Here is a 23,968-nt window from a genome sequence, read left to right on the forward strand (position 1 = left end):
ATATTTACAATAAACAGTTTACATAACCTCAGCCGTCAGCTGCACTTGTTTTTCTGAGTTAACCCGTTCTGCTCATTCTTCTCTGTAGATGTTTGATCCTCTGTCGCGACGTGCCGGTCCTCTCTGGTATTTGTGCTGATAGCTGGAAGTGTCCGCTGGTGTGCGCCGTACTATAAACCGAGCGCCCCCTGCGCCGCGCCGCGCTGTGTGGGCGGTTCTGGATAATTGCTCGCAGACTGCTGGGGCCTCATTGGTTCACGGTACCGGGCTTCGTGTGAACCGGGAGGAGGGGGGGCTGCGGTCGAACCCACCCCGACCTAAACGGCACCAGGAGGGAGAGGAGGGAGGAGAGCCGCCGCTGCAGCAGTGTAGCCCCGCTCTCCGCCTGCATGGGTTAGCTTGTTAGCTAACTTAGCATCGTCCGACTGCGCCGTTCAGCCCGGCTCGCTCTGTCCGCGTTACCCGGCGCCGCCGCCTCCCCGCCCGGCCCAACGATGATGAAGTTCAGGTTCCGTCGGCAAGGCACCGACCCGCAGAGGGAGAAGATCAAACAGGAGCTGTTCGCCTTCAACAAGGTGAAGTAACAGGACGGAGGAGCGGGCGGAGAGCGGGTCCTCCTCCCTGCTGCCCGCTGCAGGACCTCCTGCCTCCCCTCTGCTCCTCTCTTTCTATTCTCCTTTTGAAGGAGTGTTTGTCTCCCCTCTGCTCCCGTGTGTGTGTTTCTTAATTAGCTCCAGGCTGTATCAGACTGCTCAAACTAATGATCAGAATCAAACATGTCCGCTGTGTAATCAGTGTGACCTATATTCCATGTATCGATCAGGATGCAGACTGTGTGTTTGGGCTTGAATCATGAGTTTCAGTAACTCTTTCTGCGCTGATCCTCCTCCAGCTGCTCGCTCTCACTTTCAATCAGAGGAATGTATTGATAAGTATTGATTATCAGCAGGAGCCTCCTTCAGGTTGGAGGTTTAGAGTCTCAGCATCCAGGCAGGATCATTGGAGGCTGTGCTGGACCTGGTCCCTCTCATCCTGCTCAGTGTGTCAGTGTGTGTTGTAACCTTATGTTTGGCCTCAGAGTCCGTGTGTTTGACGCCCCGCAGCCTGCACTGATTCTCCGAATCCTCTGATAAGTGATTGATGTGGAGAAATCCTAATTATTGATCTGTTGTCTCAGATCTTCACTGTGGGCGTTCTGTCATGTGACTTAGGCTTTCTCTGTTCCCAGCCTGTCTGAATCAGTCATTGTTAAAGTTATTGACAGCTCTGTCAGTGTGTGGATCAGGTCCTCTGAGCCTGTGTCTGATGGTCGGGCAGTTGGTGTGTGTGCAGGTGGTCTCTCTGCACTGAGGGTCAGCTACACTTCCCTGAACCACCGTTTGTGCAGGGAGCATCACACAGCTATTCCTCCTCTTCCTCCTCCTCTTCCTCCTCTTCTTCTTCCTCTTCCTCCTCCTCCTCTTCCTCCTCCTCCTTCCTTATCCTCCTCCTCTTCTTTTTCTTCCTCGTTCTCCTTCTTCCTCCTCCTCCTCCTCTTCCTTCATCCTCCTCCTCTTCTTCCTCTTCCTCTTCATCCTCCTCCTCCTCCTCCTCTAACAAGTCAATTAGAAAAACAGTGAGTTCGTGTTAATCCTGTTTTATGAGTCTGAAATAAAACAGTGCTGCTGTCGTCAGTTCTTTTAAAGAACTTTATTGTGGCCGTCCTCCCTGTTAGACGCCATGCTGACTGTACACAGACACACACTCACACACACACACACACACAGACACACACTCACACACACACACACACACACACACACACACTTATCTGTGTTTTCTTTGTGTTTCTCTTGCAGTCTGTTGAGCATGGGTTCCCCCATCAGCCCAGTGCTTTGGCCTTTGACCCCACACTGCAGCTCATGGCCATCGGCACCAAGTCAGGAGCCATCAAAATGTATCCTTCATCATCTTCATCATCGTCATGTGTTCTGTTCAGTGTCAGCAAGTCAATGGAGGAGTCGGTAAGGCTGAAAGGTTTTCATATTATCAGACTGAGAGACAGCTCAGAAGCCCCTGCTGTGTGAGCTCTGTGTGCGGTTACTGTAGGTGTGTGTTGTCCAGGTGTGTAAGGAGTGTTCAAAGTAATGAAACCTGCCGTTTAAACTGACATCTGAGGACATCAGCAGACATGAAGTCAACATCCTGTTACAGCCTTTTTGTGTCTGTGTGTGTGAGCTGTGTTCAGTGTGTGTGTGTGTGTGTGTGTGTGTGAGCTGTGTTCAGAGTGTGTGTGTTGTGTATGAGCTGTATGTGTCTCTCTCTCTGTCTCTGTCTTTGTGTGTGTGTGTGTGCAGCACTGTAGAATCAGCTCTTTGACTCACACCCTCACTGGCTGGTGGTACCAGGCACTCTGAGCTGATGGAGGAGGAGTCAGAGCTGCAGACAGCAGAGGACAGACATGTCTGTCTGCTCATTCAGATCAGCAGGAGGTCTCTGTTCATTCACATTCTGTACCAATAAAACAGGAGACAGTGCTCCAACCTGTGGCTCAGGGTCCAGTGAAGGGTCCAAAGGTAGACCTGAGGACCTGAACGATGTTCAGCAGATTTCCGGAAAAGTATTCCTTGTTTGTCTTACTGATTGATCTGAAGGCCGGACGTCTTCAGTGTGAAAGGACACGCTGACGTCCTGCTTTGATGCTGCTCTCACTGTCCACATCGGATCAGCTCAGAGCGTGTGTTCAGAGTGTGTGTTTAGAGTGTGTGTTCAGAGTGTGTGTTCAGAGTGCGTGTTCAGAGTGCGTGTGTTCAGAGTGCGTGTTCAGAGTGTGTGTTCAGAGTGTGTGTTCAGAGTGTGTGTTCAGAGTGTGTGTGTTCAGAGTGCGTGTGTTCAGAGCGTGTTCAGAGTGCGTGTTACAGAGCAGCAGTGGAACACTCAGTTTGAACTCCTTCTTCTTCTGTTTATAAAGAGTCGTGTTTCAGCAGAGGGCCGGCTGCTCTGCCTGGGGAGGAGGGGGTCTGAGGAGTCTGTCTGCTGTTGTGGAATGCATATTGTGCTGCCCTGGGTTAACCCTCTCTGTGTGTGTGTTTTTCTCTGTGTGTGTGTTTTTCTCTGTGTGTAGGGTGAGTAAGAGCTTTGTTGCTGAGTCTTAATAAAGGGAGCTTTTGAAATGGTTTCCAGGGCGACCAGCATGGCTCTCTGGGATGAGGAGGGTTTAAAGTCTGCAGCTCGTCACAGTTTGTGATGAAGCATACATGCAGAATCAGACACTGTCATTACCAGCTGTCAGAGGTGAGCTAATATCACCCAGCTGATCCGTGTGTGTTTTCCAGCTGCCTGTCTGACACACAGGGGTTAAACCTGACAGACGGCTATCTTTGAAGAACGAAGCGGCTCCTGACAGCTCCTTTTCTCCTTACCCCCCCCCCCCCCCCCCCCCCCCCACACACACACACACACACACACACACTCTCACGCACACACAACCTCCAGAGTGTGTGGAGTGGGTTGAGCTGAAGGAGAGGATGCAAATGAGATGGATTGTTTCTGTAGTGGGTGGGTGGAGTTGTTTGACTTGTCCTGCTACAGGCTGGGGTGTGTGTGTTGTGTGTGTTGTGTGTGTGTGTGTGTGTGTGTGTGGTTGGTGGTTGATGAACTTTAAGTCTGACTGAAAAGTTACTGGTTTTCATTATTCATTCTTATGATCTGTCCGTCCTTTCCTTCCGCCCCAAGCTTCTATCACACACACCGATGATGTGTGTGTGTGTGTGTGAGTGTGTGTTTGCATGCAGGACAATGCCTTCTGTTTGTCTGTATTCAGACCGTGAAATTGCTTTATCCTTGCTAACGCACTCTCTGCATCAGTGGGCATTGCATTGGTGTGTGTGTGTGTGCGTGTCAGTCATTAGGAGTTACTGTAGGCCTCCATTGTGTGTGTTTTAGGCTGAGCAGTAACTCTTTTGTGTTGTTGAACTTCATTCAACTTTGTAGACTGTGTGTTTGTGTTCCGATGTACCTGCTGAGGCATCCTGACAGCCTACAGCTGGACGGCTGTGGAGCAGTTGTCACTGATTGTGAGGCTGCAGGCCAGTGTGTCCTTGTCAACCCTAAGTTGTGTGAATGTGTGCTTTAGATCTGGACCCAGCTGAAAGAGCCGGCTGTCATAAAACAGCTGAAACACTGGTCGGTCTGAGGTCTGACTGTTTGGATCAGCTGATCACACACCTGGAGTTCCTACCTGTTGCTGGCCTCAGATGGCCCTCTGGTGGACAAACTACACGACTTCAACAACTTAACAAACACCACAACATGCTTAAATGATGTTTTCTCATTTAAAACTTTTTTAAAACATCATATTTTGTGGAGATATTACGGCGGATACCGAAGATCAGCAAACACCAGCTGATAAAACCGGCCTGGTCAATACTCGGTCGAGCTCTGTTGTGTAGTAGTGTGAAGTGCTTCGAGTGCCTGAGTAGGTAGAAAAGCACTACATAAGTACAGACCATTTACTATTTAGATCTTCCTCCTCCTCCTCCTCCTCAGATCGAAGTGTTTGGTCTGGTCGTGCTCACAGACAGGAAGTGATGTGTCTGGATGTTGATGCTGTCAACATCCAGACACTGGATCAAGTGATGTGTTTGTGTGTCTGTTACACATTTCAATGCTCAGACCTGCAGAGCAGATGAATATGTGGCATCCTCACAGTGAAGCTGATGTGTGTGTGTGTGTGGTTGAGGTAATGTGAATGTCTGTCATGTTTCTGATCTGCTGGAGGTGCTGTATAAATCAGTGTGTGTTTATGTGACACATTTACACACTTATTATCACAACAAACAGCAGAGCTTAGTGCAGATAAACACTCAAAGTTTCAATGAGGTTAGAGCCGCAGACTCCATCATCACCAGGAAGCCTCCACCAGCTGTCCTCACCCACACACCAGGGAGTCTGTGTGTTTGTGTGTGTGGAGCGACAAACTTGGACTTGTTGGTAAAGGCGTTATTTTTCAGGGTGTGTTGTTGTAGATGTATATGTGAGGCTGTAGAGGTATGTGATGGATGAACTGTGGTCGTGACACACACACACACACTCACACACTCTGCTGTCCATCTGTTCCTCTTTTTCACACAGCTGTGATTCTCTAACATTCCTCTCTGCCTGTGAATTCTTCATCGTGTTTCTGTGAGCTCCTCCTCCTCCTCCTCTTTGTGGAGACATACAGCATCTGTATGTATGTGCACATACAGTCAGCAGCTAGTTAGCCTAGCTTAGCATGAAGATGAGAAACTAGCTCACTAGCTATGTTGTTGTGGTTTGTGTCTGCTGTGGTGTCGCTCAGCTTGTGCTGGTTGTGAGTTATGATTGACAGACAGACCTCCTGCCTTCACCTGATTGGCTGAAAACTTTCACATGTGTTCAGTTCAGCCCGGCGGGTCATAGAAACACAGGCTGTGATCAGGGACTGCTTCCTTCAGGACAGCAGCTACAGAGGGTCTCTCAGACCTCATGGTCCCAGCAGCAGCTGTTAACTGGGGTGGTCTGGTGCTGAGAGGCCTCGTCTGTTCATGAATCAGCCTGAAAAATTGTTAACAGTGACGATATCCATTATTAATGTCTCTTTTGGAGGCTGCATGTGGAGGCGTCCTGCTTCTGATCAGCCAAACGCCATCCCCCGCACAGACTCTGTTCGAACACACTTATGTGAAATGACGGCAGCCGAATGAACATATGAACATATTATCCAATGCTAACTCAAGCTAGCATGCTAAAAAGACCACGACCATTGTCTGAGGGCAGTGGCGTGAGAGCACAGGAACCACAGCGCCCCCTCCAGTAGAGTAGAGCTCCAGCCTGGTACTTGTCTGAAGGCTCCACCCTCTCCACGACCCTCTCTGACCTACACATGAACGCTCCTCCACACCTCCACCTCCCACTGTGTCCCTGCAGTGAATAAAACAGTGACAGGAAGTGACAGCATGCAGGAATGCGTGTATAACACTCAGCCTGCAAGGGAGTGAAAGAGGAGCACACCCTCCTCCTCCTCCTCCTCCTCCTCCTCTACCCTGATGAAGAGGAGTGTTTCCAAGAACAAGAGGCCCCTTTGGGCCCCCGTCCTCTGACATTGAGCTGAAAGTTGGAAAGTGAAGGTTGGAGTTTTAATATAACTTGTTTTTTCAGATGAAACGGAGTGACAATAAAATCCACACAAACACTGCTTTTAATCCACATTCCTGCAGGCTTATGTAAGCGTGTGTTTGTGCTGTGTGTGTGTGTGTGTGTGGTGTGTCGTTGTTGTGTGTGTCTGTGTGTGCTGTGTCGTTGTTGTGTATTTCCTTGACGTGATCCTCACAGTTACGGAGCTCCTGGTGTGGAGTTCACAGGTCTACACAAGGACACCACTGCTGTCACTCAGATCCACTTCCTGTCAGGACAGGTGAGCACAGGCTCCGCCTCTTTTTGTTGAGAGACCTCCTGCACTGTAAGCTACAGACGTGAACATGTGACGTCCTCACAGGGTCGACTTCTGTCTCTGTTGGATGACAACACCATTCACCTGTGGGAGCTGGTGGCCCGACCCCCACAGGAAGTGGGTGGAGTAAAGAAAGAGGGTGTGGTCTCTCTGCAGGAAGTGACCAGCTACAGCCTGCCAGGCCGACCTGGCATCGAGAGCTGCAGGTACAGCCAAACCACCTGTTTTAGGTTTGTCTCTGGTCTGTAAATGGAACTTGAGCTTTCTCTCTCTCTCTCAGCACCACTCGGGTCACTGTCCTCCTCCTGCTGAGGTCAGCTGACCTGCTGTGTGTGGGAACGGAGGGAGGTGGCGTGTACTTCCTGGAGTTGCCCCGCCTCCTGCTGAAGGACAGCCAGGTGCTGCTGCAGGACCAGGTGACGCAGAGGTGAGACCCACAGTCTGAGTACAGGGGTGTGTGTGTGTGTGCATGCAGGGATGCATTCATGTGTGTGTGTGTGTGTGTGTTAGAGCCTCTGTTGTTTCTTTTCATTCTGCTGTGACTCGTTCACCAAACCGCTCATTAACCACCAGAGCTGAGGCCTAACGAGGGCTCTGATAAGACGTGTGTGTGTGTGTGTGTTAGACAGTGAAGCTTTGTACCAGCTGCCAGAATTTGGTGTTCCGGTTAGGGAGGTGTTTGAGCTGAATATCCGACATGCTCAAACACTGAGTGGCTCATCTCTGGTCTCTGTGGCAGGATGCTGGGTTCCCTGAAAATACGTGCAGACAATGGAATGCTTTGTTGGGAATGTTTCTGCCTCTGTGCTTCCGGAGAGGATCTTCCTCCCTGAACTCTGCTCTGTGTGTGTCTGTGTGTGTCCATAGTGCTCCGTTCTTCTCTGCTGGCTGAGGGAATCCTCTGACATCTACAGGGTGTGTCTCCACATTCCTGTGCTGCCTCAGAGGAATGTTCACCAGCTGCTGCTGCTGTTGTTGTTGTTGTTTTTGTTGTTTGTTGTGTGCTGTTTCCAGCCTCATGGTCACTTTTGCTTTCCCAGCCTGCCAGAGGATTACAGGTGTGGGAAGTCTTTGGGTCCGGTAGAATCTCTTCAGGAGCATCCTCAGCAAGCAGGAAAGATTCTGATTGGCTACAGCCGAGGCCTGGTGGTCCTCTGGGATCTGAGCAGCCGCCATGCAGAGCAGCTCTTCCTGGGAAAACAGGTTTAATCTCACAAACATCAGATCCTTCATTACAATAACAACATGGCATCCATCCACTGATGGCTGTGTGTGTGTGATTCCCTGCAGCAGCTGGAGAGTCTGGTGTGGGAACGTTCTGGAAATCTTTTTGTCAGCTCTCATAACGATGGAGGATACTCTGTGTGGACTGTTACCAACGGCAACACCTGCAGTCACCAACCTGCGTCCTCCACCATCCCATATGGTAAGAGTCACACACAGACACACACGGATGTGTGTGAGACGTGTATACAGTTGTTCATGTCTGTGTTGTCTCTCAGGTCCGTTTCCCTGTAAAGCCATCAGTAAGATCCTGTGGAGGACGACACAGTCCGGGTGAGCTGCAGGCACAGTGTGTGTGTGTTGTTTCTTTGTGTTGGGACGTATTTCCTCTTCACGTGTGTGTGTGTTTGTGTGTGTGCTCAGCTCTCCGGTGCTGCTGTACAGTGGTGGGATGCCCAGAGCCAGCTATGGCGACCGTCACTGTCTGACCATCCAGCAGGACAAAGATCATGTGACTCTGGACTTCACGTCTAGAGTTATCGATTTCTTCTCTGTGGACGCAGAGCCGCATGCAGGTGGCCGCCATTACACACCCTCCCAGCAACCTCCTCCTCTAACCTTCCTCCTCCTCTAACCTTCCTCCTCCTCTAACCTTGCTCCACCTCTAACCTTGCTCCTCCTCAGAGTTTGATGACCCGTCAGCTGTAGTGGTGTTGTTAGAAGAGGAGCTGGTTGTGATTGACCTCCTGACCCCCGGGTGGCCCTCCCTGCCCACTCCTTACCTGGCTCCCCTGCACTCCTCAGCCATCACCTGCTCCTGCCACATCACCAGCGTCCCGCCCAAACTGTGGGAGCGGCTGATCAACGCCGGCAGAGCCGCTCAGCAGAACCACCACAGCAACCACACGGTCAGAACTCATGTCCTGCTCCTCCATGTCCTGCTCCTCCATGTACTCCTCCTTCGTGTCCTCTTCCTCCATGTCCTGCTCCTCCATGTCCTCCTCTGCTTCCTCCTCCGTTTCACTCCTTCATGTTCTCTTCCTCCATGTCCTGCTCCTCTACGTCCTCCTCCTCCATGTTCTCCTCCATGTTCTTCTCCTCCTTCATGCTTCTTGGTCTTTAACAAGCTCAGATAAATTTGGAGTGTTTCAGTTTGTGTGGGTAGGTGAAGGCAATTAAAGGCTCATATCAGCTGTTTGATCAGTTAATATTGATCAGCATCATGATGTCACTAAACCCGTCAATCATTTTCTGTCCAGTCAGTGATACCTTTCTTCTTTTTCAGCGCTGGCCGATATGTGGAGGGAAAAACCTGGCACCTCCACCCAAACATCAAGAGCTGCTGCTCACAGGGTATCTGCGCACGCACACACACACACACACACCTGCACACACACACACACATACACACACACACACACACACACACACACACACACACACACATACACACACACACACACCTGCTGAAACTTAGGTGTGTTTTCAGACACGAGGACGGGACGGTGCGTTTCTGGGACGCGTCGGGCGTTGCTTTGACTCCACTGTACAAACTCGGCACAGCCAACGTCTTTCACACCGACTGTGACCCTGCTGACGACCCTCAGGACCCCAGCAATGACCCCGAGCTGCAGCAGGAGGAAGAGTGGCCTCCATTCAGGAAGGTGAGCATCACACACACGCGCTGTGTCTCTGCTCTCCCCTCTGATTGTTTTCATGTGTTTGGCTGCTTTCTTTGTCTCTTTAATGGTCACTTCTTAGAGGAGACAAGAAGGGTTTAAATGAACACACAGTCACGTGCACATGCACACACACGCAGACGCACACACATTCACACTCACACACCTCTCTCCTTTTTTTCCCCCCTCTTGTTTCCTGGTGTATCCTGTGGTAACAGAGCTGCATGTTAAGGAATGCGGCCCTCACATGGGATGAAGAGTGTTTTTTTTCTCCTCAGTAATGAAAACCAGAGCTTCGGCCCACTCCCTGAGTGTGTGTGTTAGACACAGACTGAATTTTCCTTGTTTTGCCAGAACAGGGATTCTGCTGGAATTCTGCTTTGTGTGTTTAAACCGAATGTGTAACCATAAAAACAGGAACAGGCGGCGCTTATGAAATCACAGGTTCAGAGTTTACTTTATGAAGTGTGTGTGTGTGTGTGTGTGTGTAGGTGGGCTGTTTCGACCCGTACAGTGACGACCCGCGGCTCGGCATCCAGAAGATCAGTCTGTGTAAATACAGCAACAAGCTGCTGGTGGCTGGAACTGCTGGACAGGTGAGGACCAGCCAATTACATGAAGTGAGGAGGAGGAGGAGGAGGATGAGGAGGATGATGGCGGTACTGTGTGTGTCCAGGTGATACTTCTGAGTCTGAGTGACGAGCGCTCGGACCACCTGGTCGATGTGTCAGTGGTCGATCTGCTGCAGGACAGAGAGGGTTTTACCTGGAAAGGCCACGATAGGCTGGAGCCACGCGTTAAGCCCGCCCCCTTCCCGCCAGGCTTCCAGCCATTGGTGCTGGTGCAGTGCATGCCGCCGGCCTCCGTCACAGCTGTGGCGCTGCATGCTGAGTGGAACCTGATCACTTTTGGAACGAGTCATGGTTTTGGACTGTTTGATTACCACAGACGGAGCGCCGTGCTCGCCAGGTGAGTCAGCTTTTCTTCTGTAGTGACTATTAAAGATGTCTTCCTGACGCCTCCTGCTGCTCCTCACAGATGCACCCTGCACCCCAACGACTCTCTGGCCATGGAGGGTCCGCTGTCCAGAGTCAAGTCCTTAAAGAAATCTCTGCGCCAAAGCTTCAGGCGCATCCGCAAGAGCCGAGTGTCCGGAAAGAAACGCGCCATCAGCACGCCCACTAGCAAGGTCAGACACACACAGACACACACAGACCCACTCCTGAAAACATGGTTGTGTTCACTGACTGTGTGTGTGTTCGTGCACATGCAGGTTCAGGAGGCAAACGCAGCTCTAGCTGAGCAGGAGGAAGTGGCTCCGGTGCAGCGCCGGATCGAGCCTCGGTCAGCAGATGACTCTCTGTCTGGCGTCGTTCGCTGTCTTTGCTTTGCTGACACGTTTCTGCGGGATGGTGCGTTCACCGACTCACAGCTGAGCCAGAATTTCTCAGTACTCCGATGGAACTAACCGCCATGTGTTCCCCTCATCAGGCACACACCACGGGCCCACTCTCTGGGCTGGCACAAACTCGGGCAGCGTGTACGCGTACGCTCTGGAGGTTCCTGGCGTGGGTTCTGGGCGTGTGTGTGAGCGCGGTGGGGCGAGCGAGAGCAGCGTGTGTGTGGAGGCGCTGTTGGGGAAAGAGATCCAGCTGATGCACCGGGCTCCTGTTGTGTCCATCTGTGTGCTGGACGGCAAGGGAAAACCATTACCGGACCCTTATGAGGCCTCCCAGGACCTCGCCATAGCACCAGACATGGCCAACGCCCACTCTGTGCTCATCGCCTCAGAGGAGCAGCTGAAGGTCAGTCTGCACTTCTGATAACAGTCACATGACCAGTCGGGCCTGCAACATACAAACGCTCTCCTCCCCCGGCAGGTGTTCTCCCTTCCCAAAGTGAGCGCAAAGACCAAGTTCAAGCTGACAGCTCACGAGGGCTGCCGGGTCCGGAAGGCGGCGCTGCTGCTGTTCGGCTCCGCGGTGCAGGAGGACTACAGCGAGCACACACTGGTGTGTCTGACCAACCAGGGAGACCTGCACCTGTTCAACATGCCCGGCCTGCGCCCTCAGGTGGAGCGCGGTCTCTGAGAACCTCTGACACAGTGAGATGTCAGCGGGTGTTCTAATGTGTGTGTGTGTGTGTGTGTGTTCAGGTGCGTTATGACTGCATCCGTAAAGAAGACATCAGCGGCATAGCGTCATGCGTCTTCACAAAGAATGGACAAGGTGAGGAGACGCACATTTACACGCACAGAATTCTGGGAAATCATCCAACATGGAGGCTGCAGAGCAGTGACCACTCTGTCTGTTGCAGGGTTCTACCTGATCTCTCCCTCAGAGTACCAGAGGTTCTCTCTGTCCACCAAAGTCCTCACTGAGCCACTCTGCTCTGTGCAGCTGGACCGACCGCTGGAACACACACCTGACAGGTAACACACACACACACCAGACAGATGTGTCTGATCACGGCAGCACACCAGCATTAAATATCTCTAGCAGGAGACAGACGTCCTCTGCTCAGACATATGAGTTATTGGTGGATGTTTGTTAATTGATCTGCGAGTTTCCTGCTGAGTGTGTGACACCACTGTGACCTCCTGTTTCCACAGCGATGGACGGACGCAGCCGCAGGCCAACGGAACTCACAGGAACCAGACGGCTCAGGCCGAGGGTACTTCTCTCTCTCTCTCTCTCACACACACACACACACACACACACACACACACACAGTGTTCTCGGTATGCAGTTGTTGTCCAACACCTCCTCCTCTGACAGGCCGCAGCAGTTACCATCGAGACCACACACTGTCTTTGTCCCATTTTGGAGTATAGAAACGTTTGTGCCAACAAAGTTAGAAAAGTGTTTATTCTTCTGTCTGAGTATTTCCTGCACCTCCTTCATCCCAGCGTCCTGCAGAGTAACGTCTGTGTTTCCTCTCAGGACAAATGGAGGAGCCTCCCAGCAGCCTCTCCTCCCCCGTCCTCGACACCCCGCTGGACTCCCCCCTCAGTTGCGCCGACCTGACCCTCGATTCCACTGGAGAGCTCACTATGGAGGACGTCAGGGATTTCCTAACGTAAGCACGTGCACACACACTCACTGAGCCGGAGTGTAAACACACCTCTCACCCTGTATGTGTGTGTGTGTTGTATAGAACTGTGGATGAAGCAGAAAATAACCTGAAGAACATCAAGGAGGAGGAAGGACGTGCCACCGGCATCCTCATCAACTGACCAGGTCTGACACACACACACACCTGTTACTAATTACCACCCGAGGGGGCAAAGGTTGCTTATACTGTTCGAAAAGCTACATGTCTGTGGTCAACATTTCAATGTGATGATCTGATTGGCACAGCAGCTAAATGATTATCAGCTGTTACTGTTACGCTCCCCCATTGAAATGCATTTTTGACACTGGTGTGTATCTTGGTATTGGCCCTTGTTAAAGGTCGGGTAGGAGATTTCATTCTGATGCACTTTTTGTTAAATTAGTATAACTTCTCTTTACAATCCAATAGCAACCCATTAGTTCGGCAGTTTCGCTTTAAAACGAAGAATATGAATCATCTGTGGAAGCTATAAAACACTAAAAACATCAGCCAATCCTCCGGGTGGACCCTGCGCAGAGTATTGGCTGGTTGTCACTCTCTTCCTGCTCTGCGCGCACCAGAGAGGTACGTGCATGATGGCCGAAGTCACAGACTGGTTGGGAGGCGTGGCTTCGGGGTGAGCTCCGAGAGAACGGGGTGTGTGTTTACTTTCAAAATCTGGCTGACTCTCACTGAGTTTTCAAAATCTCCTACCCGACCTTTAAAGACATATTTCAATAATTTATATTATGTTTGGCATCATTTTAAAGGGGACACACTGAGCTTTCATTCAAGCTCTTTTGTGAATACTTTTGACAAGTGCAGTACTAAAAGGAGAATGTGTAAATGTTTTTGAGCTGCATTTCAGAACACACACTCTCTGCTGCCCTCTTCTGGTGTCATTTAGATAACGCAGTGCATACATCACCAGTCATGTTTATTGAGGTTTTACAGCGAGCCTCTCACTGAGCTAACAGTCTGTGCTGTTGTGTTGTAGTGTTACCTGGTGCAGCTTCCAGCGGCCATGATGGATCTCAGTGCTGGACCACAAACATCTCCCATCAGGCCGCAGCGCAGCTGCTGAACAGCACTCTAACTCCGCCCCCCCACCCCAGGAGAGTAACCACTTTGGAGACATCAGACTCAGAACTTCATGTGTCGGCTCAAAGACTGACCATCAAGGGCAGAGCCACCATTAAACACAGAGACTTTTATTTTTCTACCCACATTGCCGAAGGCGTCCTCTCCGATGGACTCTCAGATGAAGGATTCTCAGTAGTTGTAGCGTTTCCCTTTAGATGCCAATGAGGTCACGTGACCTGCACGCATCAGCTCAGACATTTTCTAATAAAAACATTCACACCCAGCTGAGGAGGAGGAAGCCGAAGGTGCTGCTGTGTGTGGAGTGAGCACAGGGTACTCATGTCATGTGACAGGAAGAGGGCAGTGATGTCACTTCCAGAAAGTTACAGTAATCTGTCAGCAGGACTCAGGAATGTGATGAGGAGGAGGCAGAGTGAAGGTAAAGTAGTGCAGTCTGGGTAATGTCAGTATTTTTAACCCTTTTTTACAGTTGGCTGTGTATATAAGACAGGTTTCTATCGGAGAACCAACGAAAGTCTAAAGTAGGGCAGGGGCTAGAAGCCATGCTAACACCTTTTCTACGCACCGTTTACCTTTCTAACCCCACAGAGTCTGTAGGATTTTAATCAGCTGGTGGACGATTGTGAATTGTTAATAAAATTATCTACTCTCTATGGGACAGTCTGCTTTTTAGAAACCACACAGAGGACGTCAAAGGTGTGATGTGAGGTTTTATTTTTATATAAAATACATAAATAAAGCATCTGCAGGTGGCATCAGGAGCATGTGCACATATTCAAAGCTCAGCCTGTAATACAAAGGATGGAAGCTGCAGCCACAAAACCATGGCCTGCCGACCACACGGGTCACATGATCAGAAGAGTCTGGTGGCACTGATCAATTACTCTGATCAGCAAAACCAGAACTCAATATATTGTTCAATATGTTCAGAAAAATATTGTTTACTTTCCCAAACCTCCTCTGAGACATTTGAACGCAGCGCCTCCCTACGCCCGATTGCACATTTAAACATTTAACGCAGCGTCCGATCCTGACTGCACAGGTTTCCCTCAGAGCGGACGCCGGGAGGACAGACGATAAACAGCCCGTCTCAATCAGCGCAGACACACAACAAAAATATGTATATATGAACCAACATTCCTCAGAAAAACTATCAGCAGTTCAATGATGAAGAACACAAGCTGTGTCAACATCACTGAGATGTCAGAGGACACATACTCCTCACAACCAGGAAGCTGTAAGGGCACTGAACCTATGAGGGTGGGGTTTTGAAGGCCCCCCAGGCGTGGAAGCAGCGGGTGAAGCAGTGCGGCTCGTTTCCCTTCCTGACCAGGCGCAGCTTGCGCGGGTGTTCGGTGTCCTTGGAGCGCATGTGCTGGATGTAGACCTGTGGGTGGAGGGGGAGGGGTTACACAGGCAGCACACTCACACCGCTCAGGTGAACTGGGGCCACTCACTCACCTGACATGCTTTCAGACTCAGTTTGATCTCCACCTGGCTGGTCTGAGTGCCCACCCACATGTACACCTGGAAGGAAACCACAGAAGAAGAAACGACTAAGACGGCAGGAAAACGAGCAGCGCACGTTTCATCAGGATGATTGACAGCTGTCACCTCTTTGCCATTATCCAGGAGCATGATGTCATCATCGGCCAGGTCATCCTGACAGAAGTCTGAGCACTTCTCCGACACAGAGAAATAACCTTTCTCATTGGAGCACCTGAGGAAGAGGAAACATTGATTGAAGGCCCGTCTCTGAACTGTGCAGCTGTGAGCGGACGGTCACCCACCTGAAGAGCCGGGCGTATTTCATGTACTCAGCGTCTTCATCGTACGATTTCTGAGAACCAATCCCCACCCAGAAGAAGTTCTCTGGCTCCTCCCCCTCGTTAATCACCTAGGAGACACAATGAGTGAGCATCACTAATAAGATGACCAAACAAATGCGGCTGGAATCACCAGGAAGTGATGTCACTGTTACCTGTTTGCTGTACGTGTCGTCGAACATGCTGTTCATGATGTCCTCAGCCAGTTTGGCCTCGTCAGGGTCGGCCGCTCTGCCAACCCAGGTGTAAACGATGCCCTGATTGTCTGTGCTTTCAAAGGGAACCTGCAGGAAACGTGTCAATGATTAGTCCACAGAAATCAGGTTACTGATCGCCTTTACTCAGAAACGTTTAAATGTCCGACCTTCAGGATGAAGCAGAACTCCGAGTTGAGATTACTGGAGTCAGTACCAATCTGAATGGTCCTGAGAAGGAGATAGGACATGTGAACATGTTGGACACACAGTGCAGGTGTGTGTGTCTCTGTGTGTGTGTGTACCTGGTGCAAAGTGCACTGCCGTTGGTGCGTATGTGGTAGAGGGACGGCTGGGCCGAGTCCGTCATCTGTTTCCTCTTCCCTTTGTGGATGATGAACTTCCTCTTAAAATGAGACAGGAACTTGAGGTTCTCCTGCTGCTGGGTCATACGCACCACCTGAGGAGAGCCACAGCACACAGCTGTAAACACAGCACACACACAGGTACCATGTTTTCCTCACTATAAGGAGCACCTCACAGCCTTAAATATTCTCTAAAATCGGCAGCTTATGGTTAAAGGAATACGGTAAGTTTCCTTTAAATTTCTCCATAATTCTGCAGTTTATCTTCATGAAACTCACTGTGGTGATAGAGGAGACCTTCTTTAACAATAATCTGGTGAAATGTATTCTGCACATATGACGAATGTTTTGATTGACTGGCGCACCATTTTCCGCTGACACGGAAGTAGAGAGGTGTATGTAAAGAGACTGGATAGTTTTCCACTCTGACAATACTGAGAGCGAACCCGGCTTGTCTGATGGCGAAATTGCCCAGCTGTTAAGTCAGACACAGAAGATGAGACCTTGATGGATTTGTGGGAGAAGAATGATTAAATAATAATGTGAGTATATTGTAAATTGTAGAATAAAGTTCAACTGAACTCAGTTTTGCTTCTGTGACCTTTCTTTTGTGGACCATATGTTTGAGCATGCGCTGTATGTATGGGTTAAGTACAGAAATAGACCCCATAATTGAGACTGTGCCTTATGGTGCAGACAATACGACACACACAAACCTTCAGTTTTCCAGGGAAGAGACTCTCAAACTTCTTCTGCAGGGAGAAGGTGAAGGTGAGCCAGCCCATGTTGGAGGCCTGCCTGCCCTGCCAGAAGTACACTACACACTGGAAGTCTTCCTCAGGCTGTTTGTCCTCCTCCTCATCTGCTCCTTTTCCACCTTCTCTACCTTCACCCTCCTTCTTCTCCTTCTCCTTCTCCTCCTCCTCGTACTCCACAGGCACCCAGTACCTGACACAGCACAGCCCCATTAGAGGGTTCAACAGGTCACAGAGCGCACACAGACACACACAGACACACCTACCTGCAGAGGAAGACATAACAATCCTGAGTAAAGAAATGTCCAAACTCCTCTTCAGGCAGACGAGCAAACTTCTTGCCCTCCAGCACAAATCCCTCCATCCCATCCAGGTCTTCATTCCACTCCTCCATCAGCTGTTCAGCCTGCAGCAGGTGAGTCAGGTGTGTGTGAGAGAGACGTGAGCCCTCCAGTGTAACGGGTATAAGTGTGTGTGTGTGTTTGTACCTCCGTTAGTGGCATGGCAGGCTGTCTGGGAAGGAAGAGCGCTGTGAGGTCAGCTTTCATCTGATCTTTCTGTTCTGCATCCTTTTTCACCTGTGAGACAGCACACTGTGACCACTGGGGGCTGCGCGCGCACACAGAGACACAGAGACAGACACGTCACTGACCTTCCCCTGCAGGTTGTCTTTGTTTTGGACAGTCTCAGCTGCTCTGGTGTAGTCCACCTTCAGGACGTCATCCCAGTTCTTAAACTTGGACTTAAAAACCTGAAGAAGAGGAAGAGGAGGGTCAGACGGTGATACCCCCAGTGACCAGCTGAAGGTGTAAAGTGAAGGTTAAGCATGTGTTACCTGACTCTCGGTGCCCTCCAGGTTGCGGGTGACGTAGGCGTGTTTGGGCCGGTGCAGCATGGAGCAGATTTCCTGGCCTAGTTTTAAAGCAGCAGCTCGGACCAGACGAGGGGACTTCCTGCCAATCCAAATGAAGACGTCGGACCAGCAGTCCAGAAGGTAAACACACTTTGTGTCCAGCAAGGACTGCACCTGAGGAGGGGGACACAGATGTCAGAGACAGAGACCTGAGAGGGAGAGGCCGAGATGTAAGAAACGCACCAGCCTGAGCTCTGGCAGCGTGTCCAGTTTGATCTTGTGATCTTTGTGCTCCACTGACAGCTTGTAGTTGATCTGAGGCAGCTCCAGGTAGCCCAGACCCAGACCGACCTACAGCAGGGACAGACAGACAGACATGCTGAGAATAGCACAAATGTCTGTAAGGAAACAATGCTGTTTGGTTTCATGCTGTTCAGGTTTAACTGCACTCCTACGTCACTGCATGAAGGACACTCAGATATTTACTTTGTAGAGTTTGGGTCTGATGGGGGAGAAGTCATCTGGCACGTGTTTCTTGATGTCCTCTGGCTGTCCTCCTAGAAGCTCCCAGAAGGATGGAGGCTCCTGGCTCTGTCTCAGCGTTGTGATCTCTGCCTTCCCCTTGCGCTCATTCTTATTTATCTTTTCAGCAAACAGCCTGCAACAGCACAACAACACAGCATCACGTCACCACGCTCACAAGCAGAACCCAGAGCACAGCGGCGGCTCAGGTGGCCGACTCACCGGGCCTTGGTGGTGCTGCTCAGAGTGGCGTTGGCCCCTCTCCAGATGAAGATCTCCGGGCCGGTGTCCATCAGGAAGACAAAGCTGCAGAAAGACAAATGTTATGGATGCACACAGACAGACACGCAGCAGTGAGAGTCTCAGTGTGTGCGAGACGCACCGAGGATCAAGGGACGAGGACTTTGCAGGAACCGTCTCCAGCCTGATGTTTTTCTTTCCATACACTCTGTACAACCTGAAAACACAACAAACCTTCAACATCATGCTGACACACACTCAGCTTTGTAAAGCTCTGATCAGCTGCAGAGTACCTGACGGCATAATGTGTGTCCTCCACTGTGTAAAATCCACTGGCTGTTCCTCCTTCGATGTACGAGATCTCATTGTTAAACACCTGCACACAAAGCCAACACATAAATAAACCAACAACACACCTCCTGCTGCACACTGTGGGGTCATTCCAGGGCTGCCGGGCGACCCCCTCATCACTGATGTACATCTATTAATAGTGATTTGATTGGTAAATGCTGTTGGATGCTGGATTACTGTCAACTACGGCTTTGAAGACAGAACATTTTCATAAACATTGTAAAAGACGACATTGATTTCTTTACAGATATAAATATACTGGTGGTGTTTCCACATATTACCGCTATAACAGTACCAAACATCAGCTCTCCATCTTTCATATTTACAGTGATGGATAAAGTTTGGACACATTTTTTGTGTTTATTGGTTCATTTTTAGACATCGATCACGCCCAAACTGTTCCAGATCGGACAGATCTGATTAGTTTCTGATTCTGTGGAAAAAGTTAACCCTATGCAGCAAACAGCAGATTCCTACATGCAGCAGAGGCCGTGCAGTGACAGCTTAAACATGAACGCAGATCCACCGAAAACTAAGAAAGATACATAATAATTCAAAGGGCGGATGATTTCACACGGAATGACCCTGCTGCTTTTAATGTTTCTACATACCGCGCTAAACTCCTCGCTCTCGTCGCCCATCTCCTCCCGGATCGTCCTGCACTCAGCTCCCAGGAAGTTCCTCAGGTTGACGGCGTGGATGGCGGAGCAGGCCTTCTTGTCCAGCGTGGCCTCCTGACCGATCCAGTAGAAGATCTGCCAGTTCAGCAATCCGTTATCGTCCAGGAAGGTCTGGCAGCAAACAGAGATACGTGAGAGACACAGAGAGGACAGTCACATTACACACCGAAGGGAGTGTGTCCAGCTTACCTTCAGGATGATGTAGCAGTCTGCTTCGTAAAACTTTCCATGAAACGTTTCGTCCACCTGTATGGGGATGAAGTTCTCGATCTGCCACACAGACACACCTGGAACCTGCCGGAGGGAGAAAAACTCAAACTTTATACTGTTGGAATCCAACAGGCTGACACACACACAGACACAGACACAGACAGACAGACACACAGACACACACGTTACCTGCCCCACATCCTCCAAAAAGAACTCTGAGTAATCCAGCTGAGGCTTCTCTAAGCTTTTGTCCCAGCGTCTGATTTTTAAATCTCCATATTTCAAATCTCCATTTTCCTGAAAAAAAAAAAAAAAACACAAAATTTCCCAATGAGAACAGAGCCACATGTTTCATATCCACAGCTGATCAGATTAATACAAACTGCAGAGTTAGTAGCTGCTGCTTCTTACCTCCAGGTTCTTCTTCTCCTGAGCGACATCACTCATCCCCTTCAGCACCTGCTTAGCCTGATCATCCTGAGAACAGTCCTTCCTCCTCCTCAGCCTCATCTTCCTCGCCAGGTGATCTCGGGGGCTTGCTCCTGCATGTGAATCCCACACATTAGATAAAAGTACAAAACAGGCAGTGCGCGCACACACACACACACACACACACACACCTCCTCCTGCAGCCGCCACAGTGGCAGGCGAGGCCCCGGCCAGGCGCAGCTGGTTCTGCAGGGAGAAGTCGATGTTGTACCACTCTGCTGCCCTGTCCACAGGTTTAGGAGGCATCACCAGGTTGGGGTTCTCACGCACATCAAGAATCTACAGAGACAGTCGGACAGTTTTCACTGAATTCACCGTTTCTATTCACTTTCTTTATCACATCTCTCTTCAGCTTTGAGCTGCTTATGTTTCTGTGACCTGACACAGAATCAAATCCATCATTCAGCTCATGCTGTATTCTGAGCACAGTACCTCCAGCTCTGTCAGAAAGTGAACGGCCTCAGGCAGAGTGACCAAGCGGTTTTTATTCAGCACCAGCTTCTTTAGCTTTCCACACCTGCACACCAACACACACACAAGGCAAATGACAGAATTCTGGGTGAGGACAAAGTGTCTCCTGTAGAGAATCTGTCTGTGGACAGTTATGTTTGTAGGACTGGCTCACCTGCAGAGTCCCTCAGGGACGAGCTCCAAGTTGTTGTTAGCAGCCATAAACTCAGTCAAGTTGGACAGTTTGCCCACGCCTGGTGGAAGCCCATCAAAGTCCAGTTTGTTGGAGTTTACATACAGCTTCTTCAGTTTGGACAGTTTGCAGATGGCAGACTGGTGGAGACACAAAACAAACATCAGTCATGGAAATGCAGCATCACTACACCCAAATTACACATTTATTTGCCAGTTTTTATTCAGTTATATGCTGATTGTTGTTCTGATATCCCTTCACTGTTAGTAAGAAACCATCTACATCATACCGGCAGTGAAGTGAGCTGGTTGCGGCTCAGGTTGAGCGTCTCCAGCTGGGTCCACTGGTCGATGCAGAGCGAGAGCTCAGAGATCTGGTTGCTGCTCAGATTGAGTCTCTTCAGGCTGCCCAGTGAGTAGAGGCACTCTGGTACCCGAGTCAGGTCATTACATGAGAGGTCGACATCTGGGAGGGGTGGAGAGGGTCAGCCAACAACAAAGACACATGTGTACACAGCTGACAGGTGTTTGTGAGCCTGCCTGTTACCTGCTAGATGTGTCAGTCCCTCCAGGCTGGTGGGCATGTTGCTCTGAGTCCTCTGGGTGTTCCTCAGGTGCAGCGTCTGTAATGCCACCATGGCTGGGAGCTGCCTGCTCACACACAGTCAGAAGACACGAATGCATCCATCACTGTGCTGTAATGTGTAAGAACAGTAGCAGAACCAGAGCTGTGTGTGTTACCGCAGCTGTGCGTGCATCAGTGGGTTGTTGTTCAGGGTGAGAGTCTGCAGGTGAACCAGGCGTCTCATCTGTGGCGGCAGGCTGTCCAGCTTATTGTCGCTCAGGTCCAGATACAGCAGGTCTGTCAGGTTGATGAACAGCTGATTGGGGATAGAGTCAATGCCATTGTGGCTCAGATTGAGGACCAGCATGTTCCTGCTGTTCTCCAGGTCCCTGGGGATCTCTGTCAGCTGGTTGTAGCTGAGGTCCTGCAGGAGGAGAGGCCATGGTGAGAACACTGTGTGTGTGTGTGTTGTGGTTGTTGGGAGGACAGAGGCTGAAGACGTCCTACCAGCACAGAGAGGTCATCCAGCTGAAAGATGTCATCAGGGACTCCAGAATTCTTCAAGTTGTTGGCTCGAGCAACCACGGCCTGCACACATGGTGATGTCATCAGTATGTGACAGGAACAGACACAGGCACATACAAGCATACTGTAATGGAGGTTACCCGCAGGTTTGGTAAGCTGGACAGTTCTCCATGTAAAGTGGTCAGGCTGTTGTGACTCACTGAGAGATGCTCCTGGAGAAGAACAGAGGAATTATTCAGAATTATAAGAACCTCCTGATGACGGTCCCTGACGCTCTGACTTTAAACACTTAATGCTGTTTTCTATAAACAGAATAATCTGACTGTCATCAGAAACCACAGCACACATCCAGCTGAACACACTGTGACTGATAACACACTCAGATTAACCCTGTTAGCACTCATCACCTTTTCCATGATTACTGCTCTGGAAGGCCAGATTAGATAATCCTGAGTCACAGATACTCAAAGCTAAAATCAAAGCTGTGTTTGAAGGGAATGTTGATTACAAACACACACATGGCCTGGTCAAACAGAAGTACAAATATCACCTATGACAAACAATGAAATCTCTATTAGACACAAAAACACATGAATGGCATCAAAGACTGTAGAGATTCTCTTTAACGGGCCTGGAGGTCTCACCAGCTTCTGTAGAGAGGCCAGCTCCTCTGGGAGGTAGCACAGTCCTGTCCTGTTGAGCTTCAGCCATCGCAGGCTGCTCATAGACTTGACATGCTCAGGGAAATACCCACCCTGTGAACACACACAATAAAACAGGTATGAGCTGTGTGAGGTGGTGATGGAAGGAGTGCTGGAGCCGAAATTGAAACCCAGATGACCGTCTGTACAATACATCACTGACAGTTTAAAACATGCTGAAACTAGAGGAAACAAACATGTAAACACACATGTGAGCAGACACACATTCCATACTACACATCATGGTGGCTTGAACTTTGACCCTCTTGCTCACACAAAAAAAATGTCAGTGAAATGGTTGGTGCTACGTGTATTTTATGGAGGCACAAAATGACATCTGCTGGCTATGTTTTTTGACCCGAGAGGCAGTCTGACTTCACATCTGAACTATGTAGGCAACACGTCACTTGTGCACACAATATGATAATGAGGGGAAACGATGACATCACAGACTGCCATTCATCGAACAGATAAATCTGTCAGCTCACCACCGACCAGGCACACAAACATAACTCAGCAGGGTCTGCTGCTACCCCCCAACCTGACTGAACACAGTCTGTCAGTATGACGGCACAGCGCTGCGCTCTGAGCTAACGTTAGCTGCTTTTTGTCACAGCATTAAACGCTGATAAGAATGACATGTTCTCAGCGAGCTTCCACATTTAGCCAACCAGCAAGCAAACTAACGTCAAAACTGTGAGGTTTAATAACACAGAAGCTAAACTATACACGTTGTCTTAACTAACTCAACCTCCCCCCAAAAAAATCTGTCAGCCGAGTCCGGATAGGATTCTACTTTATCACACTGACAACTGGCTAACGCCCAATGCTAAAGCTAAGCTAATGTTTCAACGAGCTGCGCCGTTAGCCGTCTGATGCTCTAACTAGCTGTAGCCACGCTAACAACGTTAGCGACTAAACAGAGTCAAAGAATTGAGTTAAATTCCTTACTTTGAAGTCGTTCCCACTGAGGTCTACCCCCCGGATGAAGGGAAGAACTCCCGTAGCAGCCATTTCTGACTCGTTACCGTCAGCTGCTCAACCCACAACTGTCTATTTTGGTCCAGAGGCGCTGGAGGAAGTGGCTGGAGGACTTCTTCTTCTTCTTCGTCTGCTGCTGGATTTACAGAAAAACCAGTTCATAGGCTCGATACTGCCAACAGATGGACTGGAGAGTGCCCGATTAGAGGCGTGTTCAGCGCCACCCAGAGGTCAACAGAGATCATAACACACAGACATGGCCCACTTTCTCAGAACCTTCCAGTATCTGAATATAAATCTGAACTATTTTAAAAGATGACGGTCTGAAACATGAACGTGATGATTAAAGTGTAAATAATTAACGTTTTCATTTACAGAATGAAATTCCTTTTCTATTTTCTGAAGGCCATACATGTAGGTCACAGTATTGATTTTTTTCTCTATGTCACTGATTTGACTGTAATCATTGTTTCAGAATGCTGTCAAAGGTATTTATTGTGCAAACAGTGACGTCAAAT

At 49.8% G+C, this 23,968-nt stretch overlaps 2 protein-coding genes across 2 annotated transcripts; one reads left to right on the forward strand and one right to left on the reverse strand.

Annotated features, from left to right (window-relative positions):
• The first annotated feature begins 135 nt into the window (after positions 1–135).
• Positions 136–14,204, forward strand: llgl1 (LLGL scribble cell polarity complex component 1). The gene is made up of 24 exons (XM_028411241.1): positions 136–575; positions 1,839–1,936; positions 6,334–6,415; positions 6,497–6,657; positions 6,732–6,878; positions 7,492–7,654; positions 7,742–7,877; positions 7,954–8,008; positions 8,099–8,250; positions 8,360–8,583; positions 8,961–9,028; positions 9,165–9,339; positions 9,846–9,950; positions 10,031–10,323; positions 10,393–10,543; positions 10,628–10,766; positions 10,846–11,159; positions 11,235–11,426; positions 11,510–11,582; positions 11,671–11,785; positions 11,966–12,027; positions 12,297–12,432; positions 12,511–12,593; positions 13,445–14,204. Exons 1-23 carry the CDS (start codon positions 495–497, stop codon positions 12,587–12,589), a joined length of 3,201 nt encoding a protein of 1,066 aa, XP_028267042.1. The 5' UTR covers positions 136–494; the 3' UTR covers positions 12,590–12,593; positions 13,445–14,204.
• A 44-nt stretch (positions 14,205–14,248) lies between these two features.
• flii (FLII actin remodeling protein) lies at positions 14,249–23,574 on the reverse strand. Its single transcript, XM_028411221.1, has 31 exons — positions 23,421–23,574; positions 22,413–22,523; positions 21,909–21,980; positions 21,751–21,831; positions 21,420–21,667; positions 21,226–21,329; positions 20,969–21,144; positions 20,662–20,819; positions 20,469–20,553; positions 20,168–20,315; positions 19,959–20,089; positions 19,737–19,844; positions 19,527–19,631; positions 19,269–19,448; positions 18,600–18,682; positions 18,449–18,523; positions 18,289–18,372; positions 18,031–18,202; positions 17,788–17,895; positions 17,527–17,718; positions 17,344–17,442; positions 17,180–17,269; positions 16,958–17,097; positions 16,653–16,884; positions 15,877–16,031; positions 15,742–15,802; positions 15,533–15,661; positions 15,342–15,448; positions 15,166–15,271; positions 15,013–15,078; positions 14,249–14,938 (listed from the first exon to the last, which is right to left on the reverse strand). The coding sequence occupies exons 1-31, from the start codon at positions 23,481–23,483 to the stop codon at positions 14,804–14,806; spliced, it is 3,804 nt and encodes a 1,267-aa protein (XP_028267022.1). The 5' UTR covers positions 23,484–23,574; the 3' UTR covers positions 14,249–14,803.
• Between the last annotated feature and the right edge of the window lie 394 nt (positions 23,575–23,968).

This window comes from Parambassis ranga, chromosome 8 (assembly GCF_900634625.1).
Source record: "Parambassis ranga chromosome 8, fParRan2.1, whole genome shotgun sequence".
Lineage (NCBI taxonomy): Eukaryota > Metazoa > Chordata > Actinopteri > Ambassidae > Parambassis > Parambassis ranga.